The sequence below is a fragment of the Felis catus genome, chromosome F1 (assembly GCF_018350175.1).
Source record: "Felis catus isolate Fca126 chromosome F1, F.catus_Fca126_mat1.0, whole genome shotgun sequence".
In the NCBI taxonomy this organism is placed as follows: Eukaryota; Metazoa; Chordata; class Mammalia; order Carnivora; family Felidae; genus Felis; species Felis catus.
The window spans coordinates 40996701-41016236 of record NC_058384.1 but is presented as its reverse complement, the minus strand read 5'-3'; the positions used below and the strand labels follow the sequence as shown (position 1 = coordinate 41016236).

The following is a 19536-nucleotide window of genomic DNA, read 5'->3' as shown; positions in this document are numbered from 1 at the left end:
CCCACTCTCTCTGCCCCTACCCCAATTGCGCACTCTCTCTCTCAAAATAAATAAACTTAAAAAAAAAAAAAAAGAAAATGATCCTAGCTTACTGAGTACAGAAACACTGAATTACATAATGTTAAAAGTATCAGAAGCTTCTGAGAGTTTAAAAGTAAAGGTAGGTAAGATCAAGTTTTCTAGTACTAACAAATCATCCTACTATTTGTTTTCTCAAGTTACAAATAATACCTGTTTGAGTTGCAGTTTATAGTTTGCCCATCATGCTTCTTGAACATTTGACTAAGAGAAAGGTGTCCAAAATACTCTTCCCGTGTGAATAGCCACTCTTTAAGTTTCCTTTGAGGGCATTTTCCTTATATGGAAGCACTTAATATTTAGCCTCTTTAACAACAGTTAAGAAAAAACCATAAATATTTATACACTGGCTCAAGATTTCAATGTTTGTCTTGAAGAATGTTGGCTCCAGAGGCTATACCTCTTTGTGCAATTTCTAGCAAAAAACCGAAAGTGCACAAGTGAAGTTTGAGGGGAGTGAGAGTTGTTCTGATCTTAACTCTGAAATGTGCACAGACACTTCCCAGTCTCTTTAGTCAAGCATTTCTGCCTCTGAGAGAAATATGAAGACCTGTAGCCCACAAGGTCTCAGGCTCTGTGGGGTCCGTGGTTCATAGGCTCTAGGATTTGAGAATCAGGCGTGGGAGATTCAGGATAGCCTGTCAATTCCCTCCCTTGGTCTGTAGCTGCTGCCTGCCTCCTTCCTGCAATTTGTTTCCTGGGTCCTCATTATGCCTGAATTTTGGATTCCCACAGCTACCCACGCTTTTAACTGTCATCTGTGACCCTAGCATGTCCTTAACCTTCAAGTATATTTGATATGTAATCCAGTGTTGTGGATAAATATGGGTTTTGGAGCCAGAGAGACTGGGCTCTACTGCTTGTTGCTGGCTGACTGATGTGGGTAAGCAGATTTTCTTCCATGTATCTCAGTTTCCTCAGACATAAAATGGTCACAGCAACACCCACCTTTCAGGGTGACTGAGGATTAAATGAGGTAAGGAAAATGAAGTGGCCGTCAGTTAAGTAACCAGGCATCAGAAGGCATATGAGCCCAGCATCACCACCACAACACTAGGTGTTAAAGAGCACCACGTACTGAGTTAAGAGGGGGGATGGTCATAGTATCCAAAACCAGTTTGTAAGCAGCACCCCAACTAGTCAGTACATGAGAGGAAACTAGGCTACAGGGGAATCGTAGGAGATAAATCTTAGTTTTATAGCCCGTTCAGAGTGTCAACAGCCTCCAAATTAGTCTCACATACCTTTCACTCTCTCAGACAGTAAAGACACCAGCAACGTAATGGAACATGAATGATATGCGAAAACCAACACTCTCTATAGTACAGCCTCAGGCCATGTGGACCTGGAAGTTGGTTACAGTAAGCAGATGCTATTATGGGAATCCACAGCCGCTGACCACTACAATTGGGAAGTAGTCTCTTATTAAGGCCATTCACATTTTGGTTTCCTGTAATCCAAATTTTCAATTTCTCTCCCACTGTGACCTCTGTCTAAAAAGTCAGGGATGGGGGGGGGATGGTGGAAGGAGGGTGGAAAGGGTGGATGGCAGCTCTCAGGACCGAGACAAGAAGAAAACACTGTTTAACTGTAAAGAAGAAATGCACTCAAACAGGGACAAAAGGGGAGGGGTGTCACCAGACAGATTTTGTTGAATGTTCGCGAGCCATCTCATGCACTGCCCTGGGCACGCTGGTTACAGTGGTGAGAAGTGCTAACAATGGGCTCTTTACACCAAAAGGTATTGCTGATTGGGCAAGAGGGAGGGGAACAAAGGGAAACACTAACTGAAGTAAAAGCGCTCCATTTTGTGGACCTCATTTGGTAGCCACCAAAAAGTACCCAACAGCTGCCGAGGAGGAAGCATTCTGTGGCTTCTTCGAAAAGAAAGGCACGCCATCCTAAGTGTTGAAGAAACTGTCCCCGAACTCAGCGATGGTGGCACTGGAGCCTCCTAGTCCACTCACAACAAGAACTTATGAATGAAATAGCTTTTTAACAAAACGCTGAATATCCCTAGCTGATGTCCAAGACCAACATGCCACACACCAAATTCTACTCCATGGTAATTTGCCCCATGAGAAAGACATTGAAAATGAATATAAAATAAAAGAAACACAATAGTCAATTCAGGTTTCTTGCAGATTTTTTCTCCACAGCTCCCCAAATAAGGAAGCTATGACCACCGTACTACTTACTCTGTACATATACTACAGCACAACCTTGTTCCCTAAGAAGGAGCTCTACCTTGTCCGCTACCTAATATGCCCATCAGGGTTCTCATCACTTGCTATTGGTAGCACTCCTTGCTTTTGTCAGTTTCCTACAGGGGAAGACACTGAATCAGATGTAAATCACTTGTACAGAAACATTCACTAGAGGAGAAAAAAAAAATCTCAAATGGATCTGCCTGGGGTATTACAAACACTTCCACACAGCTGGTTGTCAATAGCCAGGAGTCATTTAGAACTTTAGAAGCACAAAGTTTCCTGAGGGTGACTGAGAAGTAAAGACTCCAAGTATTTTTTTCTCTCTCTTTATCACTCAGTGGACACACAAAATAGGCAAAGGTATACACTGTCTCATATACACACCTACACAAATGTTCATGAGGAACTTGCCCATAACTGAAGTTTAACATCTATAGTTTCAGCCACTTGGGAGCTTTATCTCTGGAAACGTAGTATTTGACCCACACAAAAAAACAAACAGGAAACGGAGCAATTAAAAACAGCCACAGAAATTAAGAAACGCCTGTAGGATATAGTGACAAGGACTCTAAAATCGTACTGTTAGGCAGCTTACAACTGACAGTTAAAAGCTAAAATACAGAAACCGTAGTCTGGCATATTTAAGTCTGCTTTTACTTAAGACTATAGTAAGTATTATGAACCACAACCTCTTGCAGAAAAGCTCACAGGGTCTTTACTTGCAATTTTTTTCTCCTCTACTGATTCCCATATGCTCTGAAATGCCTTTGCTCTAAACCTAACTCCCCAAGTTACGTATACGTTTTCCATCTCTGACCCAACTAAGAACATACGTAAATAAAAACTGCTTACTCGGAGCGTCTTGGCAGTCGGGGAGGGAGATGCTGGGGGAGAATCAGACTGAGACTTCCTATTCCGAGTGAATTCTTTACTTCGGGCATATAAAGAGGACATGATTCCTCAGGATGTAGACAGACACTCAACCACTGGATTCTTCACACAAAGCTGAGAAAGTGCCCCTGCAGGTTACCCTCACAGAATCTCTCCTTTTAGTTAATGCAAGAAGACTTTGGATAGAACTAAATAAAGGATAAAAGCCACCCTGTAAATTATAGTCTTGCGCTCTAAGCCAGTCCACAGTGAAACAGAGTCTGAGAGGCGTGCTCCATCAATATTTTCAGTTCAGCTTCAACCACAAGTGCCCAGGACTTGTAGCTTACGGTGAGGGTGCTGTGCTGAGCCACACCTTTTATGCCTAGATTGAGTCCTTGATTCTCCCAAAAGGACACTTCTTATTGAGACTTGCTCCCCAGTAAAACCCGAGTCTAGGTTCCCGATGACACCAGATTAAATCCCAGAGGAAAGATGACCTTGGATCCTGTCGGAGACGAGCCTGGGACGAACTACCATCGCTTTATCCAGAGGGAAGAAAGAGAAATCCTCTGGAAATCATACCGTCGTTCCTTAGCTGGACTCCACTGGGCTGGAAGGGGTTTAGAACTGCTGTGATAAATTCAGGTTAAACAACTCAAAAAAACCCCCCAAAACAAAAAACTACAAATAAGGAACCAAGAGTTTATGAGAAGGAAGCCGTCTGAGGAAGTCAAGTTTCCCTGAGTCCTGCCAGACGAAGCTGCTTTTACATATAAACACTCACAGTCATACACACATCTTTTCCCCTCCCCTCTTCTATTTTCTGACATTCCAAATCCCTATTCGCTCAGCGAGGAATGCTGGAGAAGAGCCAAGGGCAAAGATTCACTTTCAACTCAGAATTCGGGTTGCCACTTGCAGGAAGAAAAGAAAGCCTGCCAGCTTCTAGGAATAAAGGGAGGCTCTTTGGGGACATGCTCAGGGGCAAAGCCCACCAACCTTCTGGTATCCACTGCTTCGGCGGGAGTAAGCAGCACGTTCAACGGCGGACTTCTCTGAACAGTTTGCTAAATATCAGATGGGGACTTTTCAACTTCTGGATCTCTTAAGTAACAAAGCCCTGACAGACACATCAGTCAAAGCACCTTCAGGCCCTTTGTGTTCCATTTTAATGACCTGTCGTTCCTGCCGCACCACAAGGAAGCCCAGCAAACTGAAACTTTGGCCCACTGCAAAGGAAGCTCTCTGTATGTTGCAGACTTGAATGGCTGAGTCTCTAAGTATACAGCTTACCAGAGTTTTCTGAAACACCGTAATCAGGGAAGACCAAATGGGAAAGGGGTTACAGGTAAGGGAAAAGAAGGGGTCAGAAATGAAGAGAGAAAACAGAGACAGTAGCAGAAATGCAAGACCACAGGACTGAGTTACCCACAGGGAAAATTAAGAGTTAAAAAGAAAGGAATTTATTTGCTTGGTGTTGAAGGTTTTTGGATTTGGCCTTGAAACATCTCAAATTTAATCTTTTGCACTCTGTTGTCATCACTACCCTATCCAACATTTCTAGGCCAAATGCTTTCTAAGCCAATGGGTTTATCCCCAAAGTAACAACTCACTTCTCTCTGGGCTCTTGGAAACTCTACCCTGCTCTCCCTTTTCCTACGTGAAATTTATACTTTTTCCTTCAAATCTTCCTAGCATGCCACTCTTTTTTCCTCTAATTATCTTGATATCTTCATTATTCTTATGACAAATTTTGTTAAATTAATGAAGGGAAGTGATCAGCTATTTGGGGGTTGGTCTGAGGAATACAGGTTGACAAGGGTTTATAAGAGCACCTGGGCACCTGGGTGGCTCAGTTGCTTGAATGTCCTACTCTTGATTTTGGCTTCGGTCATGGTCCCAGGGTGGTGGGAGTGAGCACTGTATTGGGCTCAGTGCTAGGCATGGTGCCTGCTTGGGATTCTCTCTCTCTTTCCCTTTGCCCCTCTCCCCAACTCATGTACTCTCTCTCTAAAATAAAATAAAATAAAATAAAATAAAATAAAATAAAATAGGCTTTAACTCATTCCCAATCTAAAAAACTTAAGACTGATCAATTCCACCACAAACCAGATTATACTGTGTCTGAAAGGCCAGTTATTTTGGGAATTCAGATCTATGAATCTTACGTTTTAGATCCTACTTATACAGTTAATCTCATCTGATAAGAATGAGTTTTTCTCTATTAGATCTCTTCACCTAGAAAAGAAATATTGATGTAAATCTAAATAGTAACATTCCCACAGCAAGCATGATTGTCTAGGGAAGGATTAAGGAGGGATACTTTTCACTATCTAGAATGAAAGTTACCAGGTTACATTATTCCTCAAAGAAATGGCAAGAACAAGTCTGATCAGTTTCCTGACATGTTTCTGTAGGTTTATACAATGATTTCATTTCTCATTGGCAACTGAAGAGGAAATGTAAAAGCCTGTTACTCCCAATTATTATTCCTGTCTCTTTTCACTTCTATCTTACATCTAATTCTAGGCAGTACTAACAATGGTAAACTCTCTTATATTTTAAAGTGTTTTAACATACATTATCTCACTTGATCCTCTCAATGCTGACAGGCAGTAACCTGGTCTAGTTAGGAGATTGGCTTTATATAGGGGAGTTGAGCCAATAAATAAACATATTGAGGGTAATGGGACCTAGATTTCTCAATCTTGGAGAAGGAAGGTATAAATAAGAAAAAAGGTAAAGCTAGAATAAACCTTGTGATGATATGCTGGATTGAAGGTATCGGTGTGAACCAGTGATTTTCAATATATACTGACATAAGTAACTAGAGATGTAAGTGTGTGTGTGTGTGTGTGTGTGTGTGTGTGTGTGCGCGCGCGCGCGTCTAAGTGAATGCATCTATATGTGTGTTTCCTAGCTCTCTCCACTGCGAGATGGGGGAAGAGCAACATTCCAGTAGCATTTCACACACCTAGTGTCCAGATCATCGTTTCCACATGTACTCTCCAATAAAAGGAACACGGCTCCCTGAGAAATGGCTAATTCCAGAGCCGGGGCAGGGAAAGAAAATGAGCCTGGGTCTCTTATGTCAGAAAATAAGGAAGCACTTTAACAATAATGGGAACATAACAAAAGGACATGGAGACCTGCTTAAAAAGCCAACTTGAGATAAACTGAGCATCAAAATAAATAATGACAGTGAAAAGTTATAACCCACTGAACAAAAAAGGAGTCTGTGAACACACATTAATATAAATAAATGAGGAGAGAAAGTTCTTCCTTACAATAGAATACCTAATAATAATGTAAAGGAGTAATGAAATTAAAAAAAAATCACCATTTGGCAAACACCAATGTAAAGTCAATCCAAGGAGGGAACATTAGTGGATACCAAAGCTAGTAGGTTAAAACAGGATGAGGAACTGGATTTTATATAATCTCAAAGTATCGCCTATTAATCACAAAAGTGGAAAAGGGAGATGTACTGTGGAGAAACCTAGCAGACACCATCTTACTCAAGTGGCCAAAGGTCAACACTACCAGTAGTGGGGCAGATTGTTAGGGCATAATGAAAAGCAAAGGACTGCTTCTGTAACATTGTGGTAGAAAATGCATAAATTGGGTCTACTTAAGAGGAAACACTGGGCCCAAACTGAGGGACATACTTGACAGGCCTGTCATCTTAAAGATATCAAGGTCATGAAAAGCAAGGAAAGACTGACTAAAGAGACATGAGAATCAGGTCTAATGTGTGATCCCGTATTGGATCCTTCTGCTACAAAGAACATTATTGGGACAACCTGGTAAAAACTGAATGTGGTCTCTGGGTGAAGGATATACCAGAGTTCTCTGTACTATTCTTAAAATATTTGAAATTGTTTCAAAATAAGAAGTTAAAAAAAAAAAAAAACCCAGTTCTTTCATACTACAAGGGTGGGAAATGGGCCAAATGAGATAACTTCTTTTAACTCCAGAGAACTTTTGAAAGACAGTCTCTCATTACAGATATAATTAAGATGGTGTTCACCAAAGAACTGCGTTTATTAATGGCAGTAAGCAATCACTTGGGCTAAAGACATAATGACTATGAACTAAGATTCATTAGATGGCCACGAATCAATTTCGTGGTTCACAATCAGATCAATAGAACGTGAAACAGAACAGCAAATATGATAGCATATGACACAGAATAGAGTAAGGGAAGGCTTTCATGGAACCGTTGTTTTAGTTAGGCATAATACATTTATAAGCATACTGGGTCACAGTGTAAAATGCATTTCTTTTTTTTTTAACGGTTTGTTTATTTTTGAGAGACAGAGACAGGGGCGGGGGGAGAGAGAGAGAGAGAGAGAGAGAGAGAGAGAGAGAGAGAGAGAGGCAGAGAGAAAGGGGTCAGAGGATCCAAAGCAGGCTCTGTGCTGACAACGGAGAGTCTGATGTGGGGCTCGAACTCTCAAAATACGAGATCATGACCTAAGCCAAAGTCGGACACTTAACCAAATGAGCCACCCAGGCACCCCTAAAATGCATTTCTTATTGTGGGTCATGGTCAAAAAAGTTTGAAAGTCAAGAACAAAGAGCTAGTACAAGTCCTTTGGTGGTGAGAAGAGAAAGAACAATTTCTACTCTGGCATGACAGGAGGAGAATTATCTCATCCTTGAGTTATCAAACTGGCAAAGGATAGGTGCTTTGAACTAAATTTGGCCCAGTATTACACTGCTTCATCAGTAAAATCTGAAAACGCTATAAAAAGTCATTACTTATTCTGCAAAATTTGGGATCTGGTGGACAAAAACCAGACAGAATGATTTTGTTATGGTTGATACAATTCCCAGAAGCATCTCTAGTGTCAGACTGTCAGACTTTCACCACACAAATATTCAGACTACTCAAATGCACCCTGCAAATCCTCTGTGTGTTCTATGGCATGACTGGAGAGTCCTTGAATGTCACTGAAGGGCTTTCACTAAAGGAACCAGTATCCTCCTGACTATCATGTCAAAAAAGCATGTTTGGAATTCCAACTCTTTCTTCCTAGTTGAAGAATATGGTTTCCCCCCTTTCCCCAATAAACTGATAATTCAAGATGAATCAACAGTGTTTATTACAACATGAAGGGGGAGACCGTAGTTAGAATTTGTAAGCATATTACACTTTGGGTATCAAACATGGCATTAGTATTAAGTTCACAGAAAAAAAACCATTTTATTCTGCTTGCTGTATTTGCTATTCAACTGAGACCGGTAGCCTGCAAAAGGGTCCTGATATTTATCCAGGATAAAGTAATTAAAAATATTTCTTTAAAAACTTCATCTTGGGGTGCCTGGGTGGCTCAGTCGGTTGAGCGTCCGACTTCGGCTCAGGTCATGATCTCGCACTCCGTGGGTTCAAGCCCCGCATTGGGCTCTGTGCTGACAGCTCCGAGCCTGGAGCCTGCTTCGGATTCTGTGTCTCCCTCTCTCTCTGGCCCTCCCCCCGTTCATGCTCTGTCTCTCTCTCTCTGTCTCAAAAGTAAATGAATGTTAAAAACAAAAAACAAAAAACAAAAAAAACTTCATCTGGTAAAGATTTTGAGTAGGGCAAGGATTAAGAGTATAGAAGGTCAGACAGAATGTGAAAGCACAGGTAAAACAATAGCCAGCTAGAAAGAACATCATTTGCTCTTGGGCTCTGAGCCAAACTAAGTTTTAAAACTTTCTGAGGGTAGGGGCGCCTGGGTGGCGCAGTCGGTTAAGCGTCCGACTTAAGCCAGGTCACGATCTCGCGGTCCGTGAGTTCGAGCCCCGCGTCGGGCTCTGGGCTGATGGCTCAGAGCCTGGAGCCTGTTTCCGATTCTGTGTCTCCCTCTCTCTCTGCCCCTCCCCCGTTCATGCTCTGTCTCTCTCTGTCCCAAAAATAAATAAACGTTGAAAAAAAAATTAAAAAAAAAAACTTTCTGAGGGTAGAGCATACAAATATAAATGGGTGTGCAGTGGAAGGGGGTAGATATACCCGCAAAATGGTATATTAACTATGAACAACTTCTAGAAGTAAACCTCATAATTCTATTAGATTGTAAAACCCAGAGGCTTTATATTATCATTCTGCAAGTCACGCAAAATCTAATTTCTTGGAATTAGTTACATTTAAAATTAAAATGATCTCAGAGTGGTTTCCCAATCTCAAATGTTCCCTATCTATATTTTTCAAGTTCTTTTGTTACAAAAAAGAAAACAGGACAACAGAATAAAGTTCTGAAGTGCTTCTGGCTGAGAGATCATAAAAGACCCTCTCCATTAGCACTTGTGAATGTCAGAATCGAGTCCAAACTATGAGATGGGTAAGTCAATAAGTAAATGTTGTATGACTGTAGCCAGAAACTTCAGCCCTAGACTTTTCTGACGGGGCCCCAAACATGAAACTCAATCATCTAGAACTGCAATTCTAAAATTCTATTTTTGGCATAATGTCAAAAGAATCTTTACCAACACCCATTTCATCAGATATAGCAAAAGTATAGGAAAGTTCTTCTTGGAAAGTAAGTATGGCTTCCAAACCACAAGGTCTTTAAAGCCTAAAGGAGATTGTTAAATTGGCAGACATTACCTAGTCTTTCAAAAATTCTTATGCTGCTTCCTGCAAATCAAATTTTTTGGTAGCTTAGTTTAAAACTTCTGAGTAGTCACAATACACAGTATTTTAGTTCAGATTTCGGAAAGAAAGTAATGAGTCAAATATGACAATTAAAAAGTATAAGTAGTTTAAGATCCCTGTGCCTCCTTTTGGAACTAAGAGTTTGAAACAGAGCAATAATTTTCAGTCCCATTTATGAATATAAGTGCCAAAGAAAATACTTTTATTTTCAATCATCAATTGACACTTTTCTTACATCAATCCATCTAACCCTATTAAGTACTTACTCCATGCAACATACTATTAGGGTTATATAAAATTCTTTAAGACATGATTACTGTCTTCAAAGAGGTTACAGGATATCTCAAGATTTATATAACTGCAAAGCGAGGGCTCCATACTGCTAAAATTAACAACACTACAATCATCTCACACCAGTCAGAATGGCTATTATAAAAAAATACAAGAAATAACAAGTGTTGGCGAGAATGTGAAGAAAAGGGAACCCTCGTGCACTGTTGGTGGGAATGTAAATTGGTACAGCCACTATGGAAAACAGTATGGAGTTTCCTCAAAAACTTAAAAGCAAAAATGCCATGTAATCCAGTAATTCCATTGATGTAACTCATGGAAAGAAAATGAAAACACTATTTTAAAAAGATATATGCACCCCTGTGTTTATTGTAGCATTACTTACAATAGCCAAGATATGGAGGCAACCTAAGTGTCCATAGAGAGATGAATGCATACAGAAGTGGGGTATGTATATACAATGGAATATTACTCAGCCATAAAAAAGAATGAACTGTTGTCATTTGTGATAACATGGACAGACCTAGAGGGTACTATGCAAAGTGAATTAAGTCAGAGAAAGAGAAATACCGTACGATTTCACTTACATGTGGAATCTAAAAAAACAAAACAGGGCACCTGGGTGTCTCAGTCAGTTGAGCATCTGACTTCAGCTCAGGTCGTGATCTCATGCTTTGTGAGTTCAAGCCCCACCTCAGGCTTTGAGCTGATAGCACGGAGTCTGCTTTAGATTCTCTGCCTCCCTCTTTCTGTGTTCCTCCTCTGCTAGTACTCTTTCTCAAAAATAAGCATAATAAAATAAAATAAAATAAAATAAAATAAAATAAAATAAAGTAAAGTAAAGTAAAATAAAGTAAAGTAAAGTAAAATAAAATAAAATAAAATAAAATAAAATAAAATAAAATAAAATAAAATAAAACAAAACAGAAACAGATTCATAAACACAGAGAACAAGCTGGTGGTTGCCAGGAGAGAGGGTGGTAGAGGGATAGGCAAAACAGGTGAGGGAGGTTAAGAGGCACAAACTTCCAGTTATAAACTAAATCACAGAGATGAAAAGTCCAGTCGAGGGAACACAGTCAATAATGCCGTATTAACCTTGTGTGGTGATCGGTGGGGACCATACTTCCTGTGGTGAGCACAGCATAATATACAGAATTGTCAAGCCACTGTGCCGCACACTTGAAACCCATATAACATGGTATGCCAACTATACTTCAATTAAAGAAAAAAGAATTATAAGCACAAAAAACAAACAAAAAACCCAGTCAAGCCATACTCTTCCATACGTTCTTAAGTAATCTCTAATTTCATACTGAACAAATAAGGTGCTTTTAAAGGAGACCACCAATAGCTCACAGCCAAGTCTGAAGAACAGAGTGCAGAAGAGCTACATTTACCATTCCATGTATTTATACTGTGGTTTTTATTACTGGGCACCTAGAGGAGCCACGCCCATTATTTGAGGGATAAAGGGCGTATGTGAGAAGTTCTGAAGAGAACAGGAAGTTCTTTGTCACGTGACTCCTTTGTCCTTCCATTTTTCCATCTTCATCCTCATTTTTAATTTATATGTTACGAAAATCTTCCCCCTTCTTGGGGGGTAGGGAAGATCAATGATGTGAACTCATGTTTAATGATTTCTCCTGTGTAGATGATTCTGAGTGAGGTAGAAATACTAGGGATTTTACCACAAAATGAGTCTCCTACCCTGAACTTCTCCTTTGAAATGAGTCATTCTAGAGTGAAGTATCAGCCTTATTCCAATATACGGAAATAAAGAGCAGAAAGAAGCCATGCAATTCTTTCCACCTAATAGAGGGCTTCCGACATGTGTTCTTTATGAAAAAGCAATAAAAGCTAAAAAATCAGACCAACAAAACACATTCACTGAAAACTCTGGTGGGTTGCTTAGGGGTGAGGGAAAGAGACAGTGCCATTTTCAGGTACAAGGCAGTAACACAGAGGCAAAGTAAGATAAGACCCACAAGTTGCTGAGCATGAAGTTCACTAATTTTTATTAGTCTACAAAACATTCCCCATCTTGCCCTTATATACTTAAATAATATGCCAGTGTTATAAAAGTTTAAATCTCAGAAACTCACTTAAGGATAAGGGATTATATAGGCCCTTTGAGAAACCTGTCCCAGAATTGGTTTATAGGTTTAGTGTTTTGCAACGAAATTTAAACTGAGCAACAACTAAAAAAACAGGTGAACAGAAGTGAAAAGCTACCTCCTTTTTATGTAATAACTTATGCAGCTTTTCCTCCACTCACACTTTCTTTCTAGGCCTCACCAGATACAAACAGCCAAAAGTAAAGATAGAGGGGGCAACTCAGAAGCTGAGCTGAGGTTTTCTTTCCTTTTTTTTTTTTTTTAAGTTTATTTATTTATTTTGAGGGAGAGAGGGCATGTGCCCATAAGTGCGCAAGCAGGGGAGGGGCAGAGAGAGAGAGGAGAGAGAGAGAATCAGCGTGAGCCCGGAAGTGGGGCTCGATCCCACAAACCGTGAGGTCATGATCTGAGCCAAAATCAAGAGTTGGATGCTTAACTGATTGAGCCACCCAGGTGCTCCTGAGCAGAGGTTTTCAAGGGTGAAGGTGGGAGTGGGGGCAATACTTCCTCAGGGGCATTTGCAAATAATGTAAGGACGATGGTTCTCACAAAGACTGGAGGGTGCTATCAGCATTTAGCAAGCCAGGATCAGGGACACTGAATGTCCTACAACACTCTAGACAGAGTGTCATCATTATGATGAAGAAGTAATTACTCTGCTAAAATGCTCACAGGGCTCTGATGAGAAAAAATGCTGCAAATGATCAAGAGCACTAACAGAGCAAATTACATCTTTTTTGATTAGCTTAGAAGTAGCCCAAAGGGCTTTATAGGTTACATGGCTGGTTAAACACTGAATAAGTAGCTTATAAGAGTATGGCTTATCTAAAACTTTTGTTAGAACTTACTACAACTATAGATGTTCAGGAAAGAGTTGCTTAAAAAAGTTGTTTATCTCAATAAGGTTGCTTTAAAAAGTCAAGGAGAAAGATGTTGAATACTACCATAGTTTTATAATACTATAAAATACTTAATGATATTTTAGAGTATCCTTTAAAATACATTTGTTTAGTGCGTAAAGATATGTTTGATATTTATGTTGTGCTTGTAATCTGTGTGTCAGGCAAAACACACTACCATCTGGTGGCATGTCTAAAACGTAGGCTCAGTATTTAGGAACAGTGAGCTTCTTGATAGTGAAACCTATACTTAAAGGTATAAAATCAGAGAACCATCATAAGCTGTGAGTAGTAGAAGCCTATAAAAATAAATTATAAACATAAAGGTTCAGAAAGTCTACTTTAGGTTCAAGTGTTTTAACTATCATCAGCCTGATTTAGTTACTTTTTAATATTTTGGTAATTTTCTTTAAAACCTATAAATTTGGCTGAATGCTCCATCGGGTGGTAAGAAAAGGAAAAATATTTCCCATTACTTGTAGTTGGCAGAGTTTTAAGGAAGAAGGCCATTACTGTACTAAGAAAAGCAATCTATGTATGGATCATGTAGAAGTTTTAATTCTTCAGCTACTTTTCCTAATTGTGAATTTATAGTTGGTTCAGAAATAAAGTCTACTCCATTCATCTAAGTTTACTGAGAATCCTCCTTCCTTAGCATTAAAAATGTAGTTACAAACTCAACACTTAATTTTCCTATTTTTTAAAAAGTTTACTTATTTTGAGAGAAAGGAAGAGAGGAGGAGGAGGAGGAGGAGGAGGAGGAGGAGGAGGAGGAGAGAGAGAGCGCGAGCGCGAGCATGCATGAGCAGGGGAGGGGAAGAGAGGGAGGTAGAGAGAATCCCAAGCAGGCACTGCACTGTCAGCCTGGAGCCTGATGCAGGGCTTGAACTCACCAACCCATGAGATCATGACCAGAGCTGAAACCAGGAGTTGGATGCTTAATCAACTGAGCAACCCAGGTGCCACAACATCTAATTTTCTTATAATAGTACAAGTCCCAGAAAAGTACATAAACGAACATTCCTAGTCTACGATGAACTGGCATACACACTTTCTGCTTTGCAGATGCTGTTGACATATACAGTGTAAATGTTTGTCCATATGCTTTAGGAGTTGTCTATATACCATCTATATATGCTTTATGTCCATGCTCTCAGTTAAAAATACTTCAAGATAGTTGAAAATGGAAGACGCCATTGAACTGCTAGGTTTAGTTTTTAATGCTCTCATTTCTCTTTTGCTCAAATTACTTTCTTCTGTGCCAACTGAATCCTCTCCATATCTAAATTTTTCCTTTTTCTGCCTCTCTCATTTCCACTGGACATGAGTTTGCCCCTTCACTAGAGTTCTGCCAAAGGAAGTTTAAGCTTTCGTGCAGGCTAAACAGAACAGCTATAACTCTGAAGATGACATAAAAGTTTCTCCCTGTGCCTAAGATACAAGAGATTTAAAAAAAAAAAAAAAGCCATTCATTACAGAGAAAAAGTTGAAAGATAAAATATATCACAGGGAGAGTACTATTTTTTGTCCAGTTAATTCTTACCCATGGCAGGTAAAGAACAGTCTATGTGCTATTTAATAAGAAGTCCATTTCAAACTCCCACAGTATAATCTAACCAGAAACACAGCTCCTTCAGTCAGCCATGGGGGGAGGGGGGAAACAACTCCCAGGGTACGCAAGTTAATGGTCCTGTCAACCCTGTCATTCCCACATTGCGATGCCAATGTAATTACACACAAATACAATTACGCCGAGGCAAACACTGTTGCAGAGTGTAAGAGCTACATATGCATTTCTCTAAGAAACACAACTTGTGAGGCCCATGAAGCATGGCAATGTTTGTGGCAAACAGGACCAATGTGGGGATCAAATTAATTAGATTCCTGGAGTCTGCTGCTTAGTATGCAATTTGGGAAAGAACTAAGCTCCATGATGACTGACTGACTGGCATACATCGAACCACATACATATTGTTTTGTTTTAGCACAAAGGGCATATAAGAACTAATATTTGAGTGCCCTGGACTCTGTTCTAATCAGTTTGCAAGATTCTGCATGTAATGTTACTATCTGGTTAGTTAATTTGGGTGGTGCTAATAATGTGTTATTGGAGTTAAGTTCACAGTCTCTATATGTTTAGTTAGCACGTATTTAAACAAACAAAACAACAAATAAAATACCTCTTCCATACCACAGACTATTAGTGACCTAGCTATCTTACAAATACATACTACTGGTCCTAATACAGACTGAGTGGCAATATACAACACCTGTCATTAAAACTGGAATCGAAACTCCAAGAGCAAAGCGTATCTGTTTTTAACCACTCAGAAGGATGATCACAAAGTCTGGTGTTCCAATCACTGAAACTTGCACCACTTAGGTATAATTAGTTGAATGTCCTTTTTTTGTTAATTTTTAAATGTTCTGAGTATAATTGATACCCAATGTTACAACAGTTTCATGCGTACAACATAACGATTTGTTAGGTTTACACATTATGCTATGTTCACCACAAGTGTGGCTACCATCTATCCCGATACATCACTATTACAATATCATTGACTGTATTCCTTATCCTGTGCCTTTTATTCCCATGATATATTCCTTCCATAACTGGAAGCTTGTATCTTCCAACACTTTCCCCTCTGGCAACCATCAGTTTGTTCCTAGTACTTACAGATCTGATTCTGGTTTTTGTTTTCTTACTCATTTGTTGTTGGCTTTTATTTTTTATATTCCACTTATGAGTGAAATCATATGCTATTTGTCTTTCTTTTCAGTCTGACTTATTTTACTTAGCATAATATTCTCTAGGTCCATCCATGTTGTTTCAAACGGCGCAATCTCATCTATTTCATGGCTGCATAATATTCCACCGTGTATATATACATATACATACACACACATACACCCCATATCTCCCTTATCTGTTCATCTATTGATGGACACTTAGGCTGCTTCCATGCTTTCCTTGGCTATTGTAAATAATGCTGCAATGAACATAGGAGTGCATGCATCTTTTCAAATTAATGTTTTTGTTTTCTTTCGTTAAGTACCCCAATAGTAGAATTGTTGAATCATATATTTTATTTTTAATTTTTTGAGTAACTTCCATACCGTTTTCCACAGTGGCTATACCAACTGATATTCCCATCAACAATGTATGAGGGTTCCTTTTTCTCTATATCCTTGCCAACACTTGTTATTTTGTGTGTTTTTGATTTCAGCTATTCTAACAGGTATAAGGTGATATTGTGGTTTTGATTTGCATTTCCTTGATGATTACTAATGCTGAACATCTTTTCCTTGTCTGTTGGCTATCTGTATGTCTTCTTTGGAAAAATGTCTATTCAGGTCCTCTGCCAATTTTTTGTTAAAAACATTTTTTTTAATGTTTATTTTTTGAGAGAGAGAGCATGAGTGGGGTGGGGGGGGCACGGAGAGAGGGACAGAGGATCCACAGCAGGCTCTGTAATGACAGCAGTGAGCCGGATGTGGAGCTCAAACCTGCAAACTGTGAGATCATGACCCAAGTCAAAGTCAGACGCTCCACCAACTGAGCCACCCAGGTGCCCAGCCCCCCTTTTTAAAATAATTTAAAATATTTTATATATTTTTGACAGAGAGAGAAAGAGAGAGAAAGAGCAAGGACAGAGAGAGGGAGAGAGAGAATACCAAGCAGGCTCCATGCTGTCAATGTGGAGCCCAATGTGGGGCTTGAACCCACAAACCGTGAGATCATGACCTGAGCCAAAATCTAGAGTCAGATGCTTAACCAACTGAGCCACTCAGGTGCCTCTCCTCTGCCCATTTTTAAATCTGATTGTTTCTTTTGGTGTTGGGTTGTGTAACTTCTTTACATATTTTGGATATTAAGCCCTTATTGGATATGTCATTTGCAAACATCTTCTCCCATTCAGTAGGTTGTCTTTTTGTTTGGTTTGATGGTTTCCTTTGCTGTGCAAAAAGCATTTTATTTTGATGTAGTCCCAATTGTTTATTTTTACCTTTGTTTCCTCTGCCTTAGGAGACATAGCTAGGAAAATGTTATTATGGCCAATGTCAGAGAAATTACTGCCTGCAATCTCTTCTAGGACTTTTATGGTTTCAGATCTCACATTTAGGTCTTTAATGCATTTTAATTAGGCAAATATCTTTATTGTTCTAGTCCTTGGTCCTCTTCTCTTTCTATATTGTCTTCCCTCCATGTCATATAGTCTTATGGCTTTAAATACCATCTAAATGCTCCAAAGATGCAAAAAAGATGCAAAAGGTCTGTCAATTTTTCCAGTTGGATATCTAATAGATATCTTAAACTTAACATACCTAAAACTGGATTCCTGATTTTCCTCCCCAACCTTCGTCATCTGCAGACTGCCCCATGTCAATTGATAGCAACTGTATCTTTCCAATTGCTCAGACCAATAGACTTTGGAGTCATCTTTCCCTCACACCTCACATATTCAGAATCTTATCAACTCTCAGAACCTCCACCACTGCCACATGATCCAAGCTCCCATTATCTCTTGCCTGGATTACTTTAATAGTTCCCCAGCTCGTAAACTTGTCTCAAGTTAAATCTCAATGCAGCAGCTACAATGATTATATATATATATATATATATATACACACACACTATATATATAGTATAGTATATATATATAGTACATATCTAGTATATAGTATATATAATATATGTATATATAAATATTTTTATATATGTATATATTTATATACTTATATATTATATATTTTTAAATTCTATAAATTTAGTGATTCATCACTTACCTATAACACCCAGTACTCATCCCAACAAGTGACCTCCTTAATGCCCATCACCTATTTAGCCCACTCCCCCCAACTCCCCTCCCGCAACCCTCAGTTTGTTCTCTGTATTTCAGCATTTCTTATGGTTTGCCTCCCTCTCTGTTTTTTTATTATACATTTTTTAAAATTTATTTTGGGAGTGAGAAGAGATAGAGTGCTAGCAGGTGTGCATGAGTGCACACAAGTGGGGGAGGGGCAGAGAGGCAGAAGGAGAGAAAATCTCAAGCAGTCTCTGCACTGCCAGTGTGGAGCCTTACATGTGGATTGAAGCCATGAACCACGAGATCATGACCTGAGCTGAAGTTGGATGCTTAACTGACTGAGCTACGAGGTGTACCCCACCTCTGTTTTTATCTTATTTTTCCTTCCCTTCCCCTATGTTCACCTGTTTTGTTTCTTTTAAAATTTAAGTCAGATCATGTCACTCTGCTCAAAATCCTGCAATGGTTCTTCATTTTCCTCAGAGTAAAAGACAAAGGCTTACAATACCCTATACCCACACGATCTGATTCTCTTTCCTACTATTCTTCTCTATAACTTCTTATATGTGCCAGTACTTTCCCACCCTATGGCCTTTGATCTAGCTGTTTCCTCTGCCTGGAACACTCTTCCCCCAGATATCTTCGTGACTCCTTCAGCTTCTTCAAATCTTTGTTCAAATCTCAGTCTGTCAACGAGGGTGATTCAGACAACCTACTTGATACTACAACCAGGATCCTTTCCACCAATCCTCCTTGTCTCACTCTTTTTATTTCAAACTGCATCTATCAGTGTCTAACTTGTTATATACTTCATTATGTTTGTTGTTCGCTGCCTGCCCCCTCTTCCTACTCCCTACTAGAATGTTAAGCTTCATGAGGCCAGGATCTTTGTTTATCTTGTTGACCAATGTATTCCAAGTGCCTAGGGCAATGTTTGGCAAATATCAGGCATTCAATAAATATTTGGTGAATAAATGAGTGAATGTTGATTTTAAATTTAATGTGATCCCCATGGGGTACACATTCCGTATGTACTTTATATCTATTGGATCAAGCTGGTTAATTATGTTCTTCAAATCCTTTATGTCCTTATGTATTTTTTGCCTGTTTGACATTAGTTTCTGAGACAGGTATGTTAAAATCTGCAACTCTGAATGTTGATATACCATTTCCATGCTATTCTGTCAGCTTTTGGTTTATAAATTTTGAACCTATATTTTCAGTATCTATAGTCCATTATTTTATATCTTCTTTGTGGATTGTTCCTTCTTTACAAGTAAGAAATATCTTCCTTCCTATAATTTGATGATTTTTGTTGAAATTACCTTTTGATGGAAATTAATGTTGCCATATCAGTTTTTTCTGGGTATTTGCATGCAATTTTCCCCATATGTTTTTACCTCCTTCAGTGTCATTTTGAAGACCACATATAGTAAGTAGAATAATCTGTGTCTCTCTGGCTTTGTAGATGAATTTATATTCATTATGATTACTTACATATTTTATATTTCCTATTTACTCTGTTTTCCCTTTGCTTCTTTTTATCTCTTTTCCTGCCTTCTATTGAATTGAGTAAATACATTTTAAAAATTACCTATTTTTTCCAGGGGTGCCTGGCTG

The 19536-nt window shown here is 39.1% G+C and overlaps 1 protein-coding gene across 10 annotated transcripts in view; it reads right to left on the bottom strand.

The window, feature by feature from the left end:
* Positions 1 to 19536, bottom strand: part of PPP1R12B (protein phosphatase 1 regulatory subunit 12B) — a 213868-nt gene that overhangs the window by 38193 nt on the left and 156139 nt on the right. Inside the window, exon 1 of one of the 10 annotated variants that reach the window (XM_011290942.4) lies at positions 3141 to 5977. The exons of the other annotated variants lie outside the window; for them this stretch is intronic. Coding sequence (XP_011289244.1) covers positions 3141 to 3242 — 102 coding nt within the window. The 5' untranslated portion in view covers positions 3243 to 5977. Of the gene's footprint in view, positions 1 to 3140; positions 5978 to 19536 lie in introns of those variants that run through there. 10 annotated transcript variants of the gene reach the window in all.